The sequence below is a fragment of the Equus przewalskii genome, chromosome 19, assembly GCF_037783145.1.
Source record: "Equus przewalskii isolate Varuska chromosome 19, EquPr2, whole genome shotgun sequence".
Lineage (NCBI taxonomy): Eukaryota > Metazoa > Chordata > Mammalia > Perissodactyla > Equidae > Equus > Equus przewalskii.
Window position 1 is genome coordinate 52,778,802 of NC_091849.1, and position 18,723 is coordinate 52,797,524.

The following is an 18,723-nucleotide window of genomic DNA, read 5'->3' on the forward strand; positions in this document are numbered from 1 at the left end:
AATGCAAATAGATTGTTTAAATTGTTAATTGCAATCCCTAGGACAACTACTAAGAAAATAACTCAAAAAAATGTAGCAAAAGAAACAATGAGATAACTAAAATTGTATACTAGAAAATATTTATTTAACACAAAGTAAAGCAGCAATGGTGGGATAGAGGAACAAAACAGACGTAATATATAGAGAGGATAAATAGCAAAATGACAGATGTAAATCATATCTTCTCAATAATTACATTAAATGTAAGTCTGTAAATCACTCCAGAAATTGGCACAATATAGAACATAAACAAACAAAAAAGAATGATCCAACTGTATACTATCTCCAAGACACACATCTCATGTTCAAAGATGCAAATAGGTTAAATGTAAAATAATGGGAAAAGATGTACCATGCAAACAATAACCAAAATAAAGCTGTAGTAGCTATATTAATATTGAGAAGAAGAGACTTTAACAAAAATCATTACTATAGATAAAGAGGGACATTTCATAATGATAAGTCAATCTATCAGGAGGATATAAAAATTATAAACTTATATGCATTTAACAACTGAAGCTCACAATACATGAAGCAAAAACTAACAGAATTAGGGGGAGAAATAGACAATTCAGCAATAATAGTTAAAAAGTGTAATACTCCTCTTTCAGTAATGGATAGGAAAACTAGGCAGAAGATCAACAAGCAAACAGAAGACTTAAACAAAACTATCAACCAAATAGACCTAACATATCTATAGAACACTGCATCAAAATCAGCAGAATGCACTTTCATCCAAACTGTGCATGGAATTTTCTCCAGTCTGGATGATATGATAGGCCATAAAGCAAGCCTCAAAGCACTTAAAATGACTGAAATCATTAAAAAGTACATTCTCCTACTACAATGGAATTATATTGGAAATTAACCATAGAAAGAAAATTGGGAAATTCACAAATATATGAAAATTAAACATTAAACTTTTTAATTAACCAATAGGTAAAAGACATGACATGGGGATTAGAAAATACTTGGCAATAAATGAAAATGAAAATGCAACATACCAAAATGTATGAAATTCAGCAAAAGAAGTGCTTGGAGGGAAATTGATAGGTGTAAATACCCATGTTCAAAAAGAATAAAGATCCCAAAAGAATAAACTAACATCCTATCTTAAGAAATTAGAAATAGAAGAAAATATTAAAAACCAAGCAAATAGTAGAAAGTAAATAATAAGGATTAGAGGGTAAATAAATGAAGTATAAAAAGACAATAGAAAATAGTCAATGAAACTGAAAGTTGTTCTTTGGAAAGATCAGAGATAATGACAAATCTTTACCTAAATTAGCCAAGAAGGAAGAGAGAAGATTCAGATCACTAAAATCAGAAGTGAAAAAGGGACGTCACCACAGACAATATAGAAATAAAAGAAGTAAGGGAATACTACGAACATTGTATGCCAACAAATTAGATAATGTAAACAAAATGGACAAATTCGTAGGACGACATAAACTACTAAAACTGACTAAAGGAAAATTAGAAAATCTGAATAGACCTATTACAAGTAAAGAGATAGAATTAGTAATAACGACATTTCTGGCAGAGAAAAGCCCAGCTGGCTTCATCATCAAATTCCAGCAAATGTTTAAAGAAGAATTAACACCAAGTCTTCACAAACTCTTCCGTAAAATAGAAGAGGAGGGAACACTCTCTATCTTGTTCCATGAAGCCAGAATTAGACTGATATTAAAAACAAACAAAGATATCAGAAGAAAACCACAGACCAATATACTTATGAATATAGATGTTAAAATACTCAACAAAATGCTAGCAAACCAAATCCAATATATAGAAAGGGCTATGCATGATGACCAAGTGTGATTTAGCTCAACAATGCACCATGGGTTTAACATACGAAAGTCAATCAATGTAATGCAACATATTAATAGAATAAAAGACAAAAACCACATCATCATTTCAATAGATGCAGCAAAAGCCTTTAACAAAATACAACACCCTTTCAAGATAAAAGCACTTAACCGGCTAGGAATAAAAGGGACTTCTCAATTTGATACAGAAATCTACAAAAACCTCACAGCTAATGTTATACTTAACAGTGAAAGTCTGAATATCTCTCTTCTATGATCAGGAATAAGACAAAGACATCTGGTCTTATCACTTCTAGTCAATACTGAATAGAACTAGATTTTATCCAGGTCAATTAGTCAAGAAATAATATTAATAATAATGAAAAATAAAAGGCATCAAGATGGGAATGTATGTTATCCTGGAAACTTACTGAACTAGTTTATTAGTTCTAATATTTTTTTTGCATGTGAATTCTTTCAGATTTTCTATATACAAGGTCATGTAATCTACAAATAGAGATAGTTTATTTCCTTCTTTCCAATCTTGATGCCTAATACAAAAATCAGTTTCACTTCTATACACTAGCAAAGAACAATCCAAAAATGAAATTAACAAAACAATTCCATTTAAAATAGCACCAAAAAGAATAAAATACTTACAAATAAATTTAGTAAAAGAAGTATATGACTCGTACACTTAAAACTAAAAACTATCATTAAAAAATTAAAGAATGACAAAATAAATGAAAAGATGTTCCATGTTCACAAATTGGAAGTCTTAATATTGTTAATAGAGAAAAAGTCCCCAAATTGATCTATGGATTCAACACAATCTCTATCAAAATCCCAGCTGTCTTTCTTTTTTATTTTTTGTTTGCACAAATTGGCAAGCTCATACTAAAACTAATATGGAAATGCAAAGGACCAAGAATAGCCAAAATAGTCTTCAAAAAGAAGAACAAATTTGGAACACTCACTTCTCAATGTCAAATCTTATCATACAGCTAAAGAAATCAGTATAGTATGGTATTTGCATAAAGATAGTCTTATAGATGAATGAAATAGAATTCAGAGTTCACAAATAAACCCTTATATTTATGATCAATTGAGTTTTGGTACCAACACAATTCAATTTGGAAAATCATAGTCTTGTCAAAAAGTGGTGTTTGAATAACTGTATATCCATAAGCAAAAAAATAGAGTTGGACTGCATCTCACACCAGATATCAAATTTAACTCAAAATGGAGTTATATACTATACTATACCATAATATACTATAAGATCTAATACTATAAAGCTCAGAGGAAAACATTCGTTAGGTAGCCTTAGTCATATATCGTATGACTTTGGTTTAGACAACGGTTTCTTAAATGTGACACCAAAACCACAAGCAAAAAATGAAAAAAAAAGTAGATAAATTGGATGCTATTGAAATCAAACTTTTGTGCATCAAAGTATACCATGCGGAAAGCAAAAAGACAACCCACAGAATGAGAGAAAATATTTGCAAATCACATATCTGATAAAGGACTTGTGCCCAAAATGTATAAAGAACTCTATGACACAACAGTAAAAAGAAATAATCCATTAAAATGGGTGAAAATTTGAATAAACATTTCTCCAAAGAAGATATGCAATTGGCCCATAAGTACATGAAAGGAGGCTCAATAGCGTTAGCTATCCGGGAAATGCAAATCAAAAGCGCAGTGAGACACCTCTTCACACTCAATAAAATGGCTAAAATTAAAAAAAGATTATTAAAAAGACAGACAATAACAATTGTTGGTGATGTGGAGAAATTTGAGGACCCTCAGACGTTGCTGGTGGGAATGGAAAATGATGCAGCTACTTTGAAAAACAGTCAGCAGTTCCTTAAAGTCTTAAACAAAGAATTACTATGTGTACCACCGATTTAATCCCTAGGTATATACCCAAGGGAACTAAAAACATGTCCACAAAAAAACTTACACATAGATATTCATAGCAGCATTACACATAGTAGCCAAAAAGTCCAAACGTCCATCAGTGGATGAATGGATAAACTAATTGTGGTATATGCATTCAATGGAATATTGTTCAGCTATGAAAAGAAATGAAGTACTGACACATGCTACAACATGGATGAACCTTGAAAAGATTGTTAAGTGAAAGCAGCCAGATGCAAACAACCACATACTGTATGATTTTATATACTGGAAGTGTAGAGAATAGGCAAACGTATAGAGCCAGAAAGATTTGTGGTTGGCAGGGGTTGATGGGATGAGGCAATGCAGAGTGACTGCTAGTGGGTTTGGAGTTTCATTTTGGGGTGATGAAAATGTTCTGGAATTAGATAGTGAAGCTGTGATAATTACACAACTCTGTGAATACACTGAAGACCACTTAACTGCAGTGTTTAAGGGACGAATTTGTGGCATGGAAATTATATCTCAATAAATCTGTTTTTAAAACAGAAAGAACAAAAAATGACAGGTTTTTAGAAATTAAAGAAATAATTTTAAGATGGAGGGAATTTATTTTAGAAAATTTTTCTACTGAAACTGTAGGAAAGGAAAAAGGTCAAACACACAATTTGGCAGGTTGATGTAATGACAGTGTATAATGGGACCTATTGTAAAGTTTCTTTGTGACTAAAGATTTTAAGGCCTGTATACGTGCGGAAGCAGGAGAGGGCCGATTTAGTGAAAACTACATGTTGGATCCTAGGAAGGAGAGGGGAAACAAATTTCTACAAAGAAGAGCTAATTGACTGTGTGATGGAATAATGCTGACAGACAACAGATTCCAGGATGGACAAGCGACAGGAGGCATGGGTTGAAGGGTTGAGTAAGAGGATCAAGGACAGAAGTTGTGGTTCACATGGGCTGTCTGTAGAATCTGAATGTAGAGTTATTTATTGCGAGAGTGAAGTGAAGAGATGAGACAAAGAAAATAATCATGATCCATATCATGAGAACTTAGCAGGCCAGCGGTGGCGTAGTGGTTAAATTCACACACTCTGCTTCAGCAGCCCGGAGTTTGTTGGTTCAGATCCTGGTGCAGACCTAGCACTGCTCATCAAGCCATGCTGAGGTGGCGCCCCACATAGAAGAACTAGAAGGACCTACAACTAGATATACAACTATGTACTGAGGGGCTTTGGGGAGAAAAAAAAAAAAGAGGAAGATTGGCAACAGATGTTAGCCCAGGGCCTGTCTTCCTAATCAAAAAAAAAAAAAAGAAAGGAAGAAAGAAAGAACTTAGCAGGTGCATTTAAACTGTAAAAGAGCAGTACCAGGGTCAAAAATATTTGTCAAGATGTCATAGAGTTAAATGGAAAAAAGTCGGTGGGTCTTGGAACACAATCATCCCCAAATGGTACTGGGTAAGAAAAAGTCCCATTGTTCCTACCAGACAGAGAAATGTAAAGAGGGTGTTGTTTCATATGAGAGAGCACTACCAAGCATCAGTTGAACTCTATTATGATAAAATGGGTAATGAGTTAAAGCAGAGGAGAAAGCTAAAGGAGACCTGTGCTCTTGGCATTTGTTAAGAACTGAAAAAAAGCATCATCCAAACTCTTAGACCCTTCCAGCTACCAACTTAACTCTTCGCTCATCCTCCTCCTAGCTAAAGTTCTGGACATTTCCTTTCATTGGCTTCTTTTTCTCACCACCCCCCACCCTGCTGATTTCTCAGCCCACTTCATTCTGATTCAAGTCCCATCACTACAATGAAACGGCTCTCACTAAGATCACCAATGATTTCCAGAAAATATTTTCCTGCAGATTTCTTGCTTGATCATTTGCCAGCATTAGGCAAGGTTGTTCATGGCCTCATTGTTCATACACTCACTTCTCATGGCCCTCCTATCTGTGTCTCTCCGTCTCCTTGCTTGGAATAGTTATCCTCCCTTCCCTGGGAGCCATTAAATGACTCTTTACTAGGTTCCTTCATAACTCCATACCATTTTCCAGGTGATCTCTTTTCCAGGCACCTTTTTAATGAGATAACTTGCAAACTGTATATATCAGGATAGTCCTCTTCTTTTCTCTGAGATACACACAATCACACATACATATACATACACTTTATGTATACAGCTTTACTATAAGTCTCGAAATTAGATCGCATGAGTCCTCTCACTTTGTTCATTTTTTAGTACTGTTTTTGCTATTCCAAGTCCTTAATATTTTCATAAAAATTTTAAAAATCACTGTTTCAATTTCTTTGAAGAGATTGCTTTCATTTTGAATATCATTTATTGCATTCAATCTATGGATCCATTTGGGAAGAAGTGCCATATTAACAATGTGAAGTCTTCTGATCCATGAACGTGGTGTATCTCTCCACTTATTTAGCTCTTCTTTAATACCCCTTAATAATTCTCATAATTTTCTCTATACATATTTTGTCCACATTTTGTTAAATGTTTCCCTAAGAATACATGTTTTTGCTGTTGAAACCTGTTATTTTATAATTTAATTTTCCAATTGTTTACTGTTAGTATGTAGAGATACAATTGGTTTTTGTTTATTGATTTTGTGTCCTGCATATTGCTAAATTCAAGTATTAGTTCTAGAGGCTTTTTTGTAGATTCCTTAGGATTTTCTTTGTAAGCAATAATATCCTCACAATAGAAGCAGTCTATGTGCATTTTATCTATTTTTCTCATCTTCTTGTACTGGCTAGGACCTTCAGTACACTGTTGAGTAGAAGCAGTGAGAGAAGACTTCATTTCCTACTTCCCAATCTTAGGGGAAAGCGTTCATCTTTCACCATTAGGTAGGATAATTGCTGAAGGCTTTTCATAGATGTCCTTCATCAAGTTGAGGAAGTTTCCTTCTATTACTAATTTACTAGTTTACTGAGAGTTTTATCATGAAATAGTGGTTGAATTTTTCAAATGCTTTTCCTTTATCTATTGAGATGATCATATTTTTTTCTCTTTTATTCTGTTTATACGCTAAATTGCATTGACTAATTTTTTAATGTTAAACCAACACTGCATCGTTGGAATACACCTGATTGATTTATTGAGCCAAATCTATTATGCCCTTGTATATTGCTGGATTTGCTTTGATAATACATTTTTAAAGAGTTTTTCATCTCTATTCATAACAGATTTTCTCAGTGGTTTTTTTTTTGCTGTCGTCATGTCTTTGATTATTAGGGTAACTGTGGCCTCATAAAATTAGTAGGAAAGTATTATCATTTTTTTGAATTTCAGAAAAAGCGTGAATAAGATTGGTATTATTTATTCCTTACTGTTTGGTTGAATTCATCAATGAACCTATCTGGGCCTGGAGTTTTTTTGTAGCAAGGTTTGTAATGATACTGTCCCTTTTGGTAATCTGTTTTTCCAGGTGTGTATCCATTTCATGTAAGTTTGCAGAGTTATTGGTTGTTCATAATATTCTCTTATGTCCCTTTTAACGTCTGCAACATGTTTGCCTTTTGATTATAACTTTATCCCGGTCACAAATACTTCTTAAGCCAGGGCAGATTTCAAGGTCCATTATTTACATGATATTTCCGATTCGTAAGTATGGTAATACCTCTTGCAGGATGTATTTTCATGTCAAAGAGGATTTTAAAGTTTATTTATAATAGTGGAATACAAGTGGTGTGTCTGTGTGTGTGTGTGTGTGTGTGTGTGCGTGCACCTTGTGCAGGAAGAGGTTGCTGAACCGTTACTGACATGGCAGGCGAAAGACCTTCCCACATGGACAGTTCCCCAGGCTGGATCTCTCAAAGCCCTCTTGCATAGTTATTGTTGCTTTTATATAACTAGGCATATATTTAAGAATTTACCGACTTCCGTATCACATTATGTTGAAGTTTATAAATGGAAACCTTAAATAACAAGGGGAAAAAATGAGCATTACAATCAGATAGACCTGAGTGCAAATTCTGGCTTGTCACATGTAGACTTGGATATTTTATTTAGTCCTTCTCAGTGTCTGCTTGATCATCTAAAAATTAGGATTGCCAATAGTCTGCTTTTAGGAAGACCTCAATGATGACTCAAGATTAGGCATAGTTTCTGGTGCTCAGTTAATACCAGTGATTTCTATTAATGTTATGCTGACTTTCTCCAGACATAGACAACTTGTCAGTGGGGAGAGTTGTATGTCTCCTCAAGATGAGTGCAGGATTAAACGTCTTCCATCCTTATTTAGATCATCATCTAAAAGGGGACATTCTCCCCACTTTCTTTTCTCTGACTGTAGGGAGCATAGCCATGCTCCCTGTGGCATTTCTCTTTGTGGGGACTCTGTTTCTGATGGTTGCAGAGCTCATCAGATGCAAGATATTGGTTCTTCCCTTGAGGGGAGTGCTTCATAATGAAAGTGCTAAAGTTTAAATGATCTCTCAAGGATCATTTAGAGAATAGTTCAAGGCCATTTAGCAGACATTTATAGGGTTACTCATGCCAGAGTTCTCCTGGAACTTTCCAGCACCCATTGCAACTTCTCTTCACTTATTTTAAAAATGACTATTTAAAAACAGACTCACAGAGAAGGAATGATTCTCAGCTTTTGTCTCCCCTCAACCAATGGACAAGAAGATTGAGCGGGCCACCACTGTGTGAAAGGTCAGTCTATGTGACAGGACATAGAAAGTGACACGACATGTAGAGTCAGAAGGGAAATAATTTACCAAGTTTTTTCTATTTAAGGGCAGATTTTCATTAATTTCACTTGCTTCTTTTTGTGAGAGAATAGTTATGGTCAAAGGAGCATCATATTAATTTGTGTGGGCATCAAAGTAAAATTCTGTTCTCAAATTAAGGATTATCTAACAGACTTGGATCTTGTGATGTAGAAAGCAACTGAATCCATCCAACATCCATTCTGAGAGACCACAGGGATACATCGCTCTGTCCCAGCTTGCAGCACAGAGATAAAAGCAACAGCTGAATAATCTTAATAGAACTAAGACGGCCTTGCAGTGTGCTTGTTGGCAGATTTTCCTCTTTAAAAAAATTACACATGCTGAATTTTATTGTTTTGCTCACTAAGCCCTATCAATCTTCATGAGCTTATAATTAAGAAAATATTATACTTGGAGGGCCTCCCTGCTATTATCAAACAACTTTGAAAAGAAATGGAAAAGTACAAGTTGTGTAACTGTTATAACAAATTCCAGCTATTTGAAATGTTAATGTAAGACCACACGGGTTTATGTTTTCATGCGCATTTTAAAGGGTTGCAATATAAAACTGGCTTCAAGCAATCTCGTAACAATAAATAGTAAGCAACAAAGAATGTGTTATTTATTTTTTATTCCTTTCATTCAATGGTTTGCATTGGTCAAACCTCAAAAGCAGAAAACCTAACAGAAAGCCACAGGTCCTTAGGTCCCTTCTCTCCATCTGGCAGCAGATGGCAGTATTGATGCATGAAAAATCCATGCAGGTCCCTTTTGCAATTGCCTGTGAGGTTCTCCTTCTCTTTAAACTTAGGTCCGTGAGCTGAACCAGAATGCCTAAGACGACAATATGGTTGTAATCATTTTACTGCTCTTCTTTCTCAATCTTTACTTCTCTCTTTTTTAAACTAAGAGCCTTTTTTGTTGTTGTTTTTAGAGCAGTTTTAGGTTCACAGCAAAACTGAGCGGAAGGTATAGAGATTCCCATATGGTCCCTACCTCCACTCGTGAACAGCCTCTCCATTATCAACGTTCTCCGCCAGAGTGGTATAATTGTTACAACTGATGACCAACACTGACAAAGCGTGACCACCCAAAGTCCACACTTTGCCTCGCGGTTCACTCTTGATGTGCATTCTGGGGGTTTGGACAATGTATCCAAATACATCGTATAATGTATAATGCCATGTAGCCATCATTATAATATCATACAGAGTATTTTCACTGCCCTAAAAATCCTCTGCGCTCTGCCTAATTATCCTCCCTTCTCAACCTGTGCCAACCACGGATCTTTTCCCTGTCTCCATAGTTTTATCTTTGCCCGTATGTCATAGATTCAGAATTATATAGTATGTAGGCTTTTCAAATTGGCTTCTTTCACTTAAGTTTCCTCTATGTTCTTTCATGACTTCATAGCTCATTTCTTTTTAGTGTCGAATGAGATTCCGTTGTCTGGATGTACAACTTCTCTTTCTATAAAGAGCTTGCTCTTCCATTTGCAGCTCTTTTTAGACCTTGACAGAATTGTGATGTTTCAAACTTTTTTCCACCCAAACTCCTATTTGGCACTCAACTGTATTACTCAAGAACATACTCAACTCAGCAAATGTTCTGGGGAAACAGGCCCTGAAACCTCCCAGACCACTGACGCCTGGGACAATCTCCTTACTGTGTCTTCTAATTACTTCTCCAAAGCAGAGCTTTCGAAGTTAGATAACAATAAAGGGTCTCTGCTCCTTTCAGATCCCTGGAACGTCATCTGTAGTTCAGAGAAAATGGAAGCCCCTACAGCCTGTTTCACAGCCTCGAGGGCCAGGACAGCAGACCAAGTCCAGGATTAGCGCTGTGGCCGCCGAAATAAAGCAGATCCGGGCCAGACGAAAAACAGCCCGGATGTTGATGGTTGTGCTTTTGGTGTTTGCAATTTGCTATCTACCAATTAGCATCCTCAATGTGCTAAAGAGGTAAAGTTCACCTATTATTTGAGAATGAAGCAATCTGTCATTTCTTGGTGCTTAATTAAGAACTTTATTTTTTCAAGCCAGAGAAAAATCTAAACCCTCATCCCAGATAGCTTGTCAGGCCACGTAACTCCATGTGTTGTTACCAACAGGTAAGGCGAATAGCCTTTTGAGTACTCAGGCTCTAAATGCTCGTGTTCATGCAAATTCTCTGTTGAATGGCAGACATAAAGCAGATGTTCCTCTGACCGCTTCAAGCTAATTGCTAAGCTTTAGAAGCAGAAAAAGTTCTAATGCAAAAATCTCATTTACAACTTGGAGTTCTTTTTTGATCAGAACAAATGGGTTTTCCAAAACTTTGTTCTCCAAGACACAGAGAATCATGACAGAACGCTATCTAAAGGATAAAAGGAGATAAGTGTTTTGTTAACATTGTAATTATACTTAAAAGTACATTTGTGAGCACTAAAAAAAAAAAAACAAAAAGAAAGGATCACGGTACATGCTGTGTTTTGAATGTTTAAATAGAAAGAAAGAAAATCATTTCCTGAGGTCATTGAATGAAGCTCAGGGTGAATATTAATAAAAATCAGCACAAAATTTTTAAGTGAGAGAAAATATGTTGTTTGTTACGTGTTACATTATTCAGTTAAAACAATTGACTAACACAAACAGCCGGGGCAGGGGCAGCGGTAAGCGGGAACTTCACAGCCAGCCAACCGTACCGGGAATTATCATAACCATTGCACAGTCTGCTCCCAAGGTAATACTAATTCTGTTTGTAATAGGCTCGAACTTAAACTAGGATCGCTCCTCTCTCTTTTCCCTGATTCAGAGTTAATATCATATTCCTCACAGCTGGGGACCCTGGAGAGAGGCCGCTTTGGCTGGACTCACACAGATGAAAGGTGGTATAACCAGCTGCAAAGATTTCTCTTTCTCTTTGGCCCTTGTTTTTGATTGCTTCATGACTTTTTCAATGGAGAAGAAACAGAAAACGAACTTTTGTTCAGAAATATTTACCACAGACACCGCCTTAAAAGTGTAAGATTTTCGGCAGCTTGGGTCCTGGAAACGTATACGGGCTCACAAGAACATGAAAGCTACTTTACCCTCCATATCTTTTCATAAATCCCTCTTATTTTTCTTGCCCACAAAAATCTCATGCAAATTTATTCTAGTCTTTTGCTGGATGATGTTTTCAGCTCTTAAGAACTTTAAAAACATGCCATGATACTGGATGGGTTTTCTCTTCTTTTTTGTTTTTGGATTTTTTTGGTACCTCTATTTTAGTCAGTCTAAACTCAATGAAAATTGGATTTACTGCTCTCTACATTGCTCATTCTGATTTCCTGCAGCTCAGCACTTGTACCTTTCCTTTAACTAGTTCCAAATACCTACTTGTCCATGAAATTTATCTTATTCTTCTGACTTAAATATCTTCCTTTCCGAAGAAAATAAGTGACTTTCTAAAGTTCATGTTAAACTTAAAATGTATTCAAGTTTTTGAGCAATCTGCTCTTTTCTACAAAATAAGACCTGAAATAACCTTCAAAATTGTTTTTCTCTTTACCAAACGCATTTTCTTCAAATGCTTATCTGCTTATTTCCCCTTGCATGACACATCTGTGTTTTCTTTCTCTTAAAATAAATTCCTAATTTCTTTTCCTTGAAACTTAACTTTTTGCCTGACTAGTCCAAGCCAACTTCTTTAAGGCAGTGCTGGTTTCTCTAGGACTTCAGGATATACTGTGGTAGAAGGTTATAACACATTATTAATTCCTTTTGTCCATGTTGTTTCACTCCATATCGTACTTTGTAAAACTCCAGTATCCCATAGAGCATCGCATTATTCCAGAAATGCATTTCCTTTATGGACACAAGCTACACAATTAATGATGGAGCCTCTGGCAGGAAATGAGTTATAATCTTCAGCCTATAAATTTATTGGGTAGCTCTGCAAGTTACCTTCTGTTGGCTAGGGAATGGAATATTTCTAAGTTTGGAACAAATCTTAAAAATGACCTTTAAGGATATCACAATGAAATATTTTTCAGAGTTTAAAATAATAAATACAAATATTAAAACTCATGAATTTTAAGAAATTACTAGAATTTTGCCTACTGCAAACTAGTTCTTCTCTGGGTATAAAAAAGTCCCAGAAGCCAAATTTCAGCAAAGCTGGGAATATTGGAGTTGAAGAAATGTAGTATTTCGATCAGTGCCCAAACGAAAGTAGCAAGGACTTATAGACTGCGATTTGGGATGCTTTCTAAATGACACACAAAATGGAATGTTAACAAACATTGCTCAATTGTATTTAGAAACAAAATGAAAGAAAGAAGACAGATAGAAATTTAACCTCTGTATTCTCACCCACAAGAAATATTACTGCATTTGCTGTTTACAGGAGAGAAAGACCCTTCTTCTCTGATCTGATCTGAATTTTGATTTACTAATCATGCCATGGAGGCTCTGTGGCCCGCGCTGGGATTATTCTAAACCCACTGCGGTGCCATAAACCCATCAGTGGTCAATGCCTGCGGCAGGGGAGGGCAGGGGTCAGGAAGCTTCCATCAAGGGCTTTGTTCACCCTTGAATTTAGCTATTTGAAAAGCACTTTCCAGAATCACACTGGATTTCCTGTGACTATTTCTTTTCCTACAGAGTATTTGGGATGTTTACCCACACTGAAGACAGAGAGACTGTATATGCCTGGTTTACATTTTCACACTGGCTTGTATATGCCAATAGTGCTGCGAACCCAATTATTTATAATTTTCTGAGTGGTGAGTTTCAACTGTTTCTTCTGTATAAGCCACAATTGTAACCAAGGGTGAGGGATCAATGACTGCAAGGTTTGGAATACTCTCAAACTGTACGAGGAGCTGAGTTGCCGTGGTACGAGATTTTCTTTTCTCAGATAGGATTTGTCTCAAGTTTCTTCCCTTATGAGAGGGAATAGTTGTTACCTAACTCATCAGAGACAATTATCTAAATCATTAATTTCCATAAAATTTAGGAGAAATGTTGAAATAGGAGAAAAGTGAAAATTGTGAAAACTGAGTAATACAGAATCTTGCTTTTCATACGGTTAAGCTTATGATTTACAAAAATGTAACATAATTTTTTCTGAAAATAAAACAGCCTTGCTATATTATTTCCTTTGCCAACATTTGTAGACTAATTGAGACTGAATTGGAACCTTTCCACTTTTAGGTATTTTTCTGTGTTTACATTTCTCTGGTGGGTAACATCTCTTGAGTTTGTCTTGAGATTTCTTACTGAACACAAAAAATATTACTCCTAAAGAACACATAAGATAGCACCCACAGATACACCCATCTGTAACTGATTTAATCTATCTCTATTTAGGGAATCACTATAATTATAATAATCATTTAATTAATTATTGTTTTATTTACAAACATTTTGCCTGATTGACTATTAGAATTGTGTTTTAATTAGCTATATCTTTACAATGTCTTCTTCTCTAACTGGTCGACTATTTCTTTTTCATTTCTATCTCATATGGAAAAATAAGAAGTTCATTTTATTGCATACTTAATAAGTATGTGTATTTTCCAACTTCATCTTTGGCTTTCTCAGTTGTATAGGTTATATACATATATATATATATATATATGTATATAAAAGACAACCAACTAGTCAATTAGATTTTTTAATGACTTTTTTTTCCATCCTGGCATGTCCCTGCTTTATTTCACCTTGGAGAGAACCAAGTGGTGTATATGTGAGGCTTGTTTTGTATCCAGTTCCCATTTTCAGGCCATCCCCTGCCACAGCCAGCCCCAGTCTCCAAAATAAAGATGACGTTAGGTCTGGGACAACCAAATACCACTGCCCCATGCTATGTTTGAAGGGAGAAGGTGCCGTGTGGGGCTGTGGCTCGGAAAGCAGTGGCAAAGCAATTGCCATGGGGTGAGAAATGACTCAAGCCCTGAGCCTCGCACTAAGCAGGTAAAACCTATTAGGAGGTTATAGGGAGAAGCATTTGAAGCGAAGACACAGAACCAACTTTTAAAGGTCTATTATGGGGTCAAGAGTGAGGCAGGGAAGGTGACCAGTACCCACTGAGGACTTGTTATGTGCCTGCTGTTATCCTAGGCGCTTGGACAAGCATCTTCTCATTTGATCACTCAATAACCCAGTTTGGTCCTTGAGGCTCAGAGAGGAAATGATGATTCCCAACACTGACATTTACCCATAAAAATGTTCATTTTCATACTTCTCCAGTTGCAAGTTAGCAATTTAAAGACAAGGAATAATTTCTAAAGTCATTATTTTTCCTTTAGTGTTTTTATTTTGTTCTGCCTTATGCTCATTACTGAACTTTAGAAATTTTCTTGATATTTTAAGATTTTTTTCTAGATACTTTGTTGAACTGATCATGTCAGTAAAATAATTTCTTCAGAGTACAGTGAAGGGGTAATTTCTGTATAGCTTTGGCTATGTACACATAGGTGTCACCATTTTGGGAATTGTTAAATATCCCTGGGTGTCCTTCTCCCGATGGTCACTTTTATTATAGTTACCTAGTTAAAAATAACCCCATTCACAAATATGCGATGTTTGACTCTAACGGAATGAAACAGCCTCCAAACATCACACATGAAAAGCAGTCATTATTTTATGGAAATTCCTCATTGTTTCATGAGTCTACCATGCTCCCAGTAATGCAATTTCCTTTTCCTTTTTTCCCCACCTTTGCAAAATATTGCACCTCATCGTTAGTTTGGCTCAAGGGAGCAAGTCAGTTGTACCCTATTCATGATTTGCTGAAACATATTTATGCCTAATTTGTTCCTTTCATTCTCCCTGGTTTGCCAGGAAAATTTCGAGAGGAATTTAAAGCTGCATTTTCTTGCTGTTGCCTTGGAGTTCACCATGGCCAGGAGGATAGGCTTACCAGGGGGCGAACGAGCACTGAGAGCCGGAAGTCTCTGACCACCCAGATCAGCAACTTTGATAACATATCAAAACTCTCAGAGCAAGTTGTGCTCACCAGCATAAGCACACTCCCAGCGGCCAATGGAGCGGGACCGCTGCAGAACTGGTAGAATATTCATCCACGTGACAGGGAAAACAATTCTTTTTTAAAGCTCTGTACACAGAAATTTTATTATCCTAATGATCTGAAGCTAAAATTACTTTGTGGAGCCATTTTTCTTTTTTTCAAAATCGGTTGATCTTTGGAAATAAAATACGACGGTTTAAAATAATTTCTCAACTTTTGATTTAAACATGTGAGAAGTTTAACTTTCAACTGAATTTATTGCAGGCTATTTCACTTTTAGTTTTGTGTATTATGATTCGTCAATTAAATGTTTGAACATTTCTAATGCTAATTGTTATTTTAATCTCTCACATTCAAATTGCTTGCAAAAAATGACCAAGAGTTATCCAATGACTTTCTTTGGCTACTAAAAGAAGTAGCAATTACCAACTGAATTAACAACAGATATGTTAGCTGACTTTATAGTTTTAACAAAATCACAAAAACTGTCATTACAATGCGACATCGGAGAGAATATTTATATACAAAATAGCATATATATTAGATAATTCGAAAGCTATCTTTCAAAACCATATAAAAATATACACTATTAAACTTTATTTTTCATTACTTTTATCATTCATTTACACAATTTTCTCAGGTTTGTAACTTTCCCATTGCTAGCATATCTCATCTCAACACATGGCCAGTAAGATGGTATTAAAATAAAAATTTTGGAGTAACTACAAACACATCATCATTTCCATCTCTAAGAAAAGACTTTGGCATTTAAGGATAAGATAAAATCACATTGCTATATTCTTCTAACCAGTAGAAATGATGTGTGGCCTTGCTAGATTAAATCAAGAAAGCAATTTACTAAGAAAAGAAGTAGTAGACTGCTAAATCACACCTGGGCCCCATATTGGGCAGGTGAATGCCATGGATATTTGATAGTAAATATTTGCATTTGTTTAAATTTCATAAATATTTATCAAATACTTAGCAGGAAGCACCCACTGTGCTAGGTGGTAGGGAATGGGGGGAGGGGGGTTGGATCTAACTGTGCCTTCAGAAGAGCTCTAGGCTGCTGAGGGAGACATGTTGACAGAATGGGCAGGGAAGCAAATCACTGTGGGGGACAGATTCGGACAGGCGGAGTAGTGAAGCAACCTATGATGGTGTTCCTCACCCAGACGCTGGCCATCAGGTTGTGTTGTATTGTTTCTGATTAATTACAGTCACATTGGCCATGACAGTGAGTTGCACCTGGGCCTGCAGCTGACAGCCAGGTGATTAGAAGGATGGAGGGGCTTGCTCTGAACTTACACACAGATCAATAGGAGCACAGCATATTTTGTACAAATGTAAGATCTGGGCTTCAAAGCACTGAATAGTTCAAATTTGTTCCTCTGAAAAATTCTTCTGGTTCAAATATTCACTTTAAAACTAAAGTTTGAAAAGCTTAATTTTCAAAAAGTTGAAAAGTTGCTCTTCTCATAGTGGCAGGCGCTCTTATTTTATTGAAACAAAAGATACGGAGAACAATATTTAAGATTTTCATAGACGATAAAAATTATCTTGTTCTTTTCTTGCTTTTTTCCAACACATCACTTTCAGAAAGAAGTAATACAACCAAATTAACCCCAAGTTGTTTGCATAGTTTAGGATTTGGGATTACCTTGTGCTTTTTACTACTCAAAGCAAAAACTACGCTCGCATATGAAGTTTGTTGAAGTGATATTGCTAGTATCAGAGTGATATCAATGAAAGCAAAGTATTGCAACTCTCTCCTTTCTCCCTTATACATCTGAGAACTTTTTTCTTAGTTATGTGGCATGAAAGGAGAGTTATAATTTTCAGATTCTGGCGGAAGCTAGCACTTTAAATAGTTTGAAGATAACCTCAAATAATATTGATAATATGCCTTAAAAGTTGAGAGATATCTCAGAGTAAGAGCTAAATTCTTTAGACCCTAATACGTATAGTTCTCTATTACTTAAGAAGGAGAGAGATTGTGAGAGGGGGAGAGAGAGAGAGCCTCAGAGAGGTGGCAGTTGTGTGATTGTGGGTTAAGAACAGACTCGAAGTCAGAATTCCTTTGCTCTAAATCAATGACTCTCCACGTGTGGTTTTAGAACTATCATCATTTGCATCACCTGACAACTTAGACACGCAAATTTTCACCCTAGCCCAGATCTACTGGATCAGAACCTGTGGGGGTGGGACTGAGGAATCTGCGTGTTTACAAGTCCTCCAGGTGATTCTGAAGCTCCTTAAAATTTGAGAATCACTGCTCCAAGCGATACCACCAGGCTCCTGTTTGTTAGCCCCTGTGAAACAAAGTATTTTACTGCACCGTTATCTACAACAGGAACCTCCGTCATCACTACTGTCAACCTGTTTGGAGGTATGAAACAAGAGGCTGAGTATGAATGTGGAGTGTCATTCAGTGTCACCTCACTCAGAGATAGTAATTTATGAGACAACTGCCCCTGTTTTACAAGTGCAGTGTGAAAGAAGACGGGTTTTACAGCCCTTGTACGCTTTACGTGTATCTGGATGACTTGAGTTTCTAACTAAAACTTTCAAATTTCCAACTTTGTTTATACTTACTACAGGCTAAGTTTTGCAGGAGCAGACAGTTTCTAAGAATAATCATTGCCTAGAAGAAAAACAAACACCAGTACTTACAAGAAACTGTGGGGGTGAAATGGTATACCGTGCACGTTGCTCCCAGCACATTGATAGCAGGAATCCTTCTGAGAGGTCTGGATTCAGTATGGTTACCTTAATAGGACAAATGGTAAAGAAACAGGTGTTCCCAAACCCTGCCAAGTTGGAGGGATAAAGGGTCAACTACTTACCTCATTATGTGCTAATGACACAAATGAGAAGACTTCTTATGAAAGAAATATGTTGTGACTGTCTTATGCTATACATAGAATATGTATCTTTTTTTGCTATATTTCAAAGATTTAATGTAAAGTGTCATTAATGTTACTGAAATTTTGTTATCAAAAAGGCTGAGATGATAATTTTATCTAATATGGAATCCATTTGAACTTCATGATTTCTGAATTTCTGCAAACCCATGAAAACTTTGATACTTGAATGCATTCATTCTTGGCAAAAGATGACTCAGTTTATGAGGAAAATGACTCCTAAGTTCTCCAAGGCTTGGAGCGCTTCTTGGGTATTAAATAACTGTTATAAATCATTGATGAATTAATTGCAAAAGTATTAGACATGACGATATTGAAT

General features: G+C 36.0%; 1 protein-coding gene across 2 annotated transcripts in view; it reads left to right on the plus strand.

Annotated features, from left to right (window-relative positions):
• Positions 1-17,993, plus strand: part of HCRTR2 (hypocretin receptor 2) — a 107,357-nt gene extending 89,364 nt beyond the window's left edge. The window contains exons 5-8 of one of the 2 annotated variants that reach the window (XM_070586303.1): positions 10,225-10,445; positions 13,110-13,231; positions 15,294-15,520; positions 17,822-17,993. In XM_070586303.1, the coding sequence (XP_070442404.1) occupies positions 10,225-10,445; positions 13,110-13,231; positions 15,294-15,520; positions 17,822-17,875 (624 nt within the window). In that variant the 3' untranslated portion in view covers positions 17,876-17,993. Of the gene's footprint in view, positions 1-10,224; positions 10,446-13,109; positions 13,232-15,293; positions 15,676-17,821 lie in introns of those variants that run through there. The other variant, XM_070586302.1, reaches the window with a different exon arrangement.
• Positions 17,994-18,723: the final 730 nt, after the last annotated feature.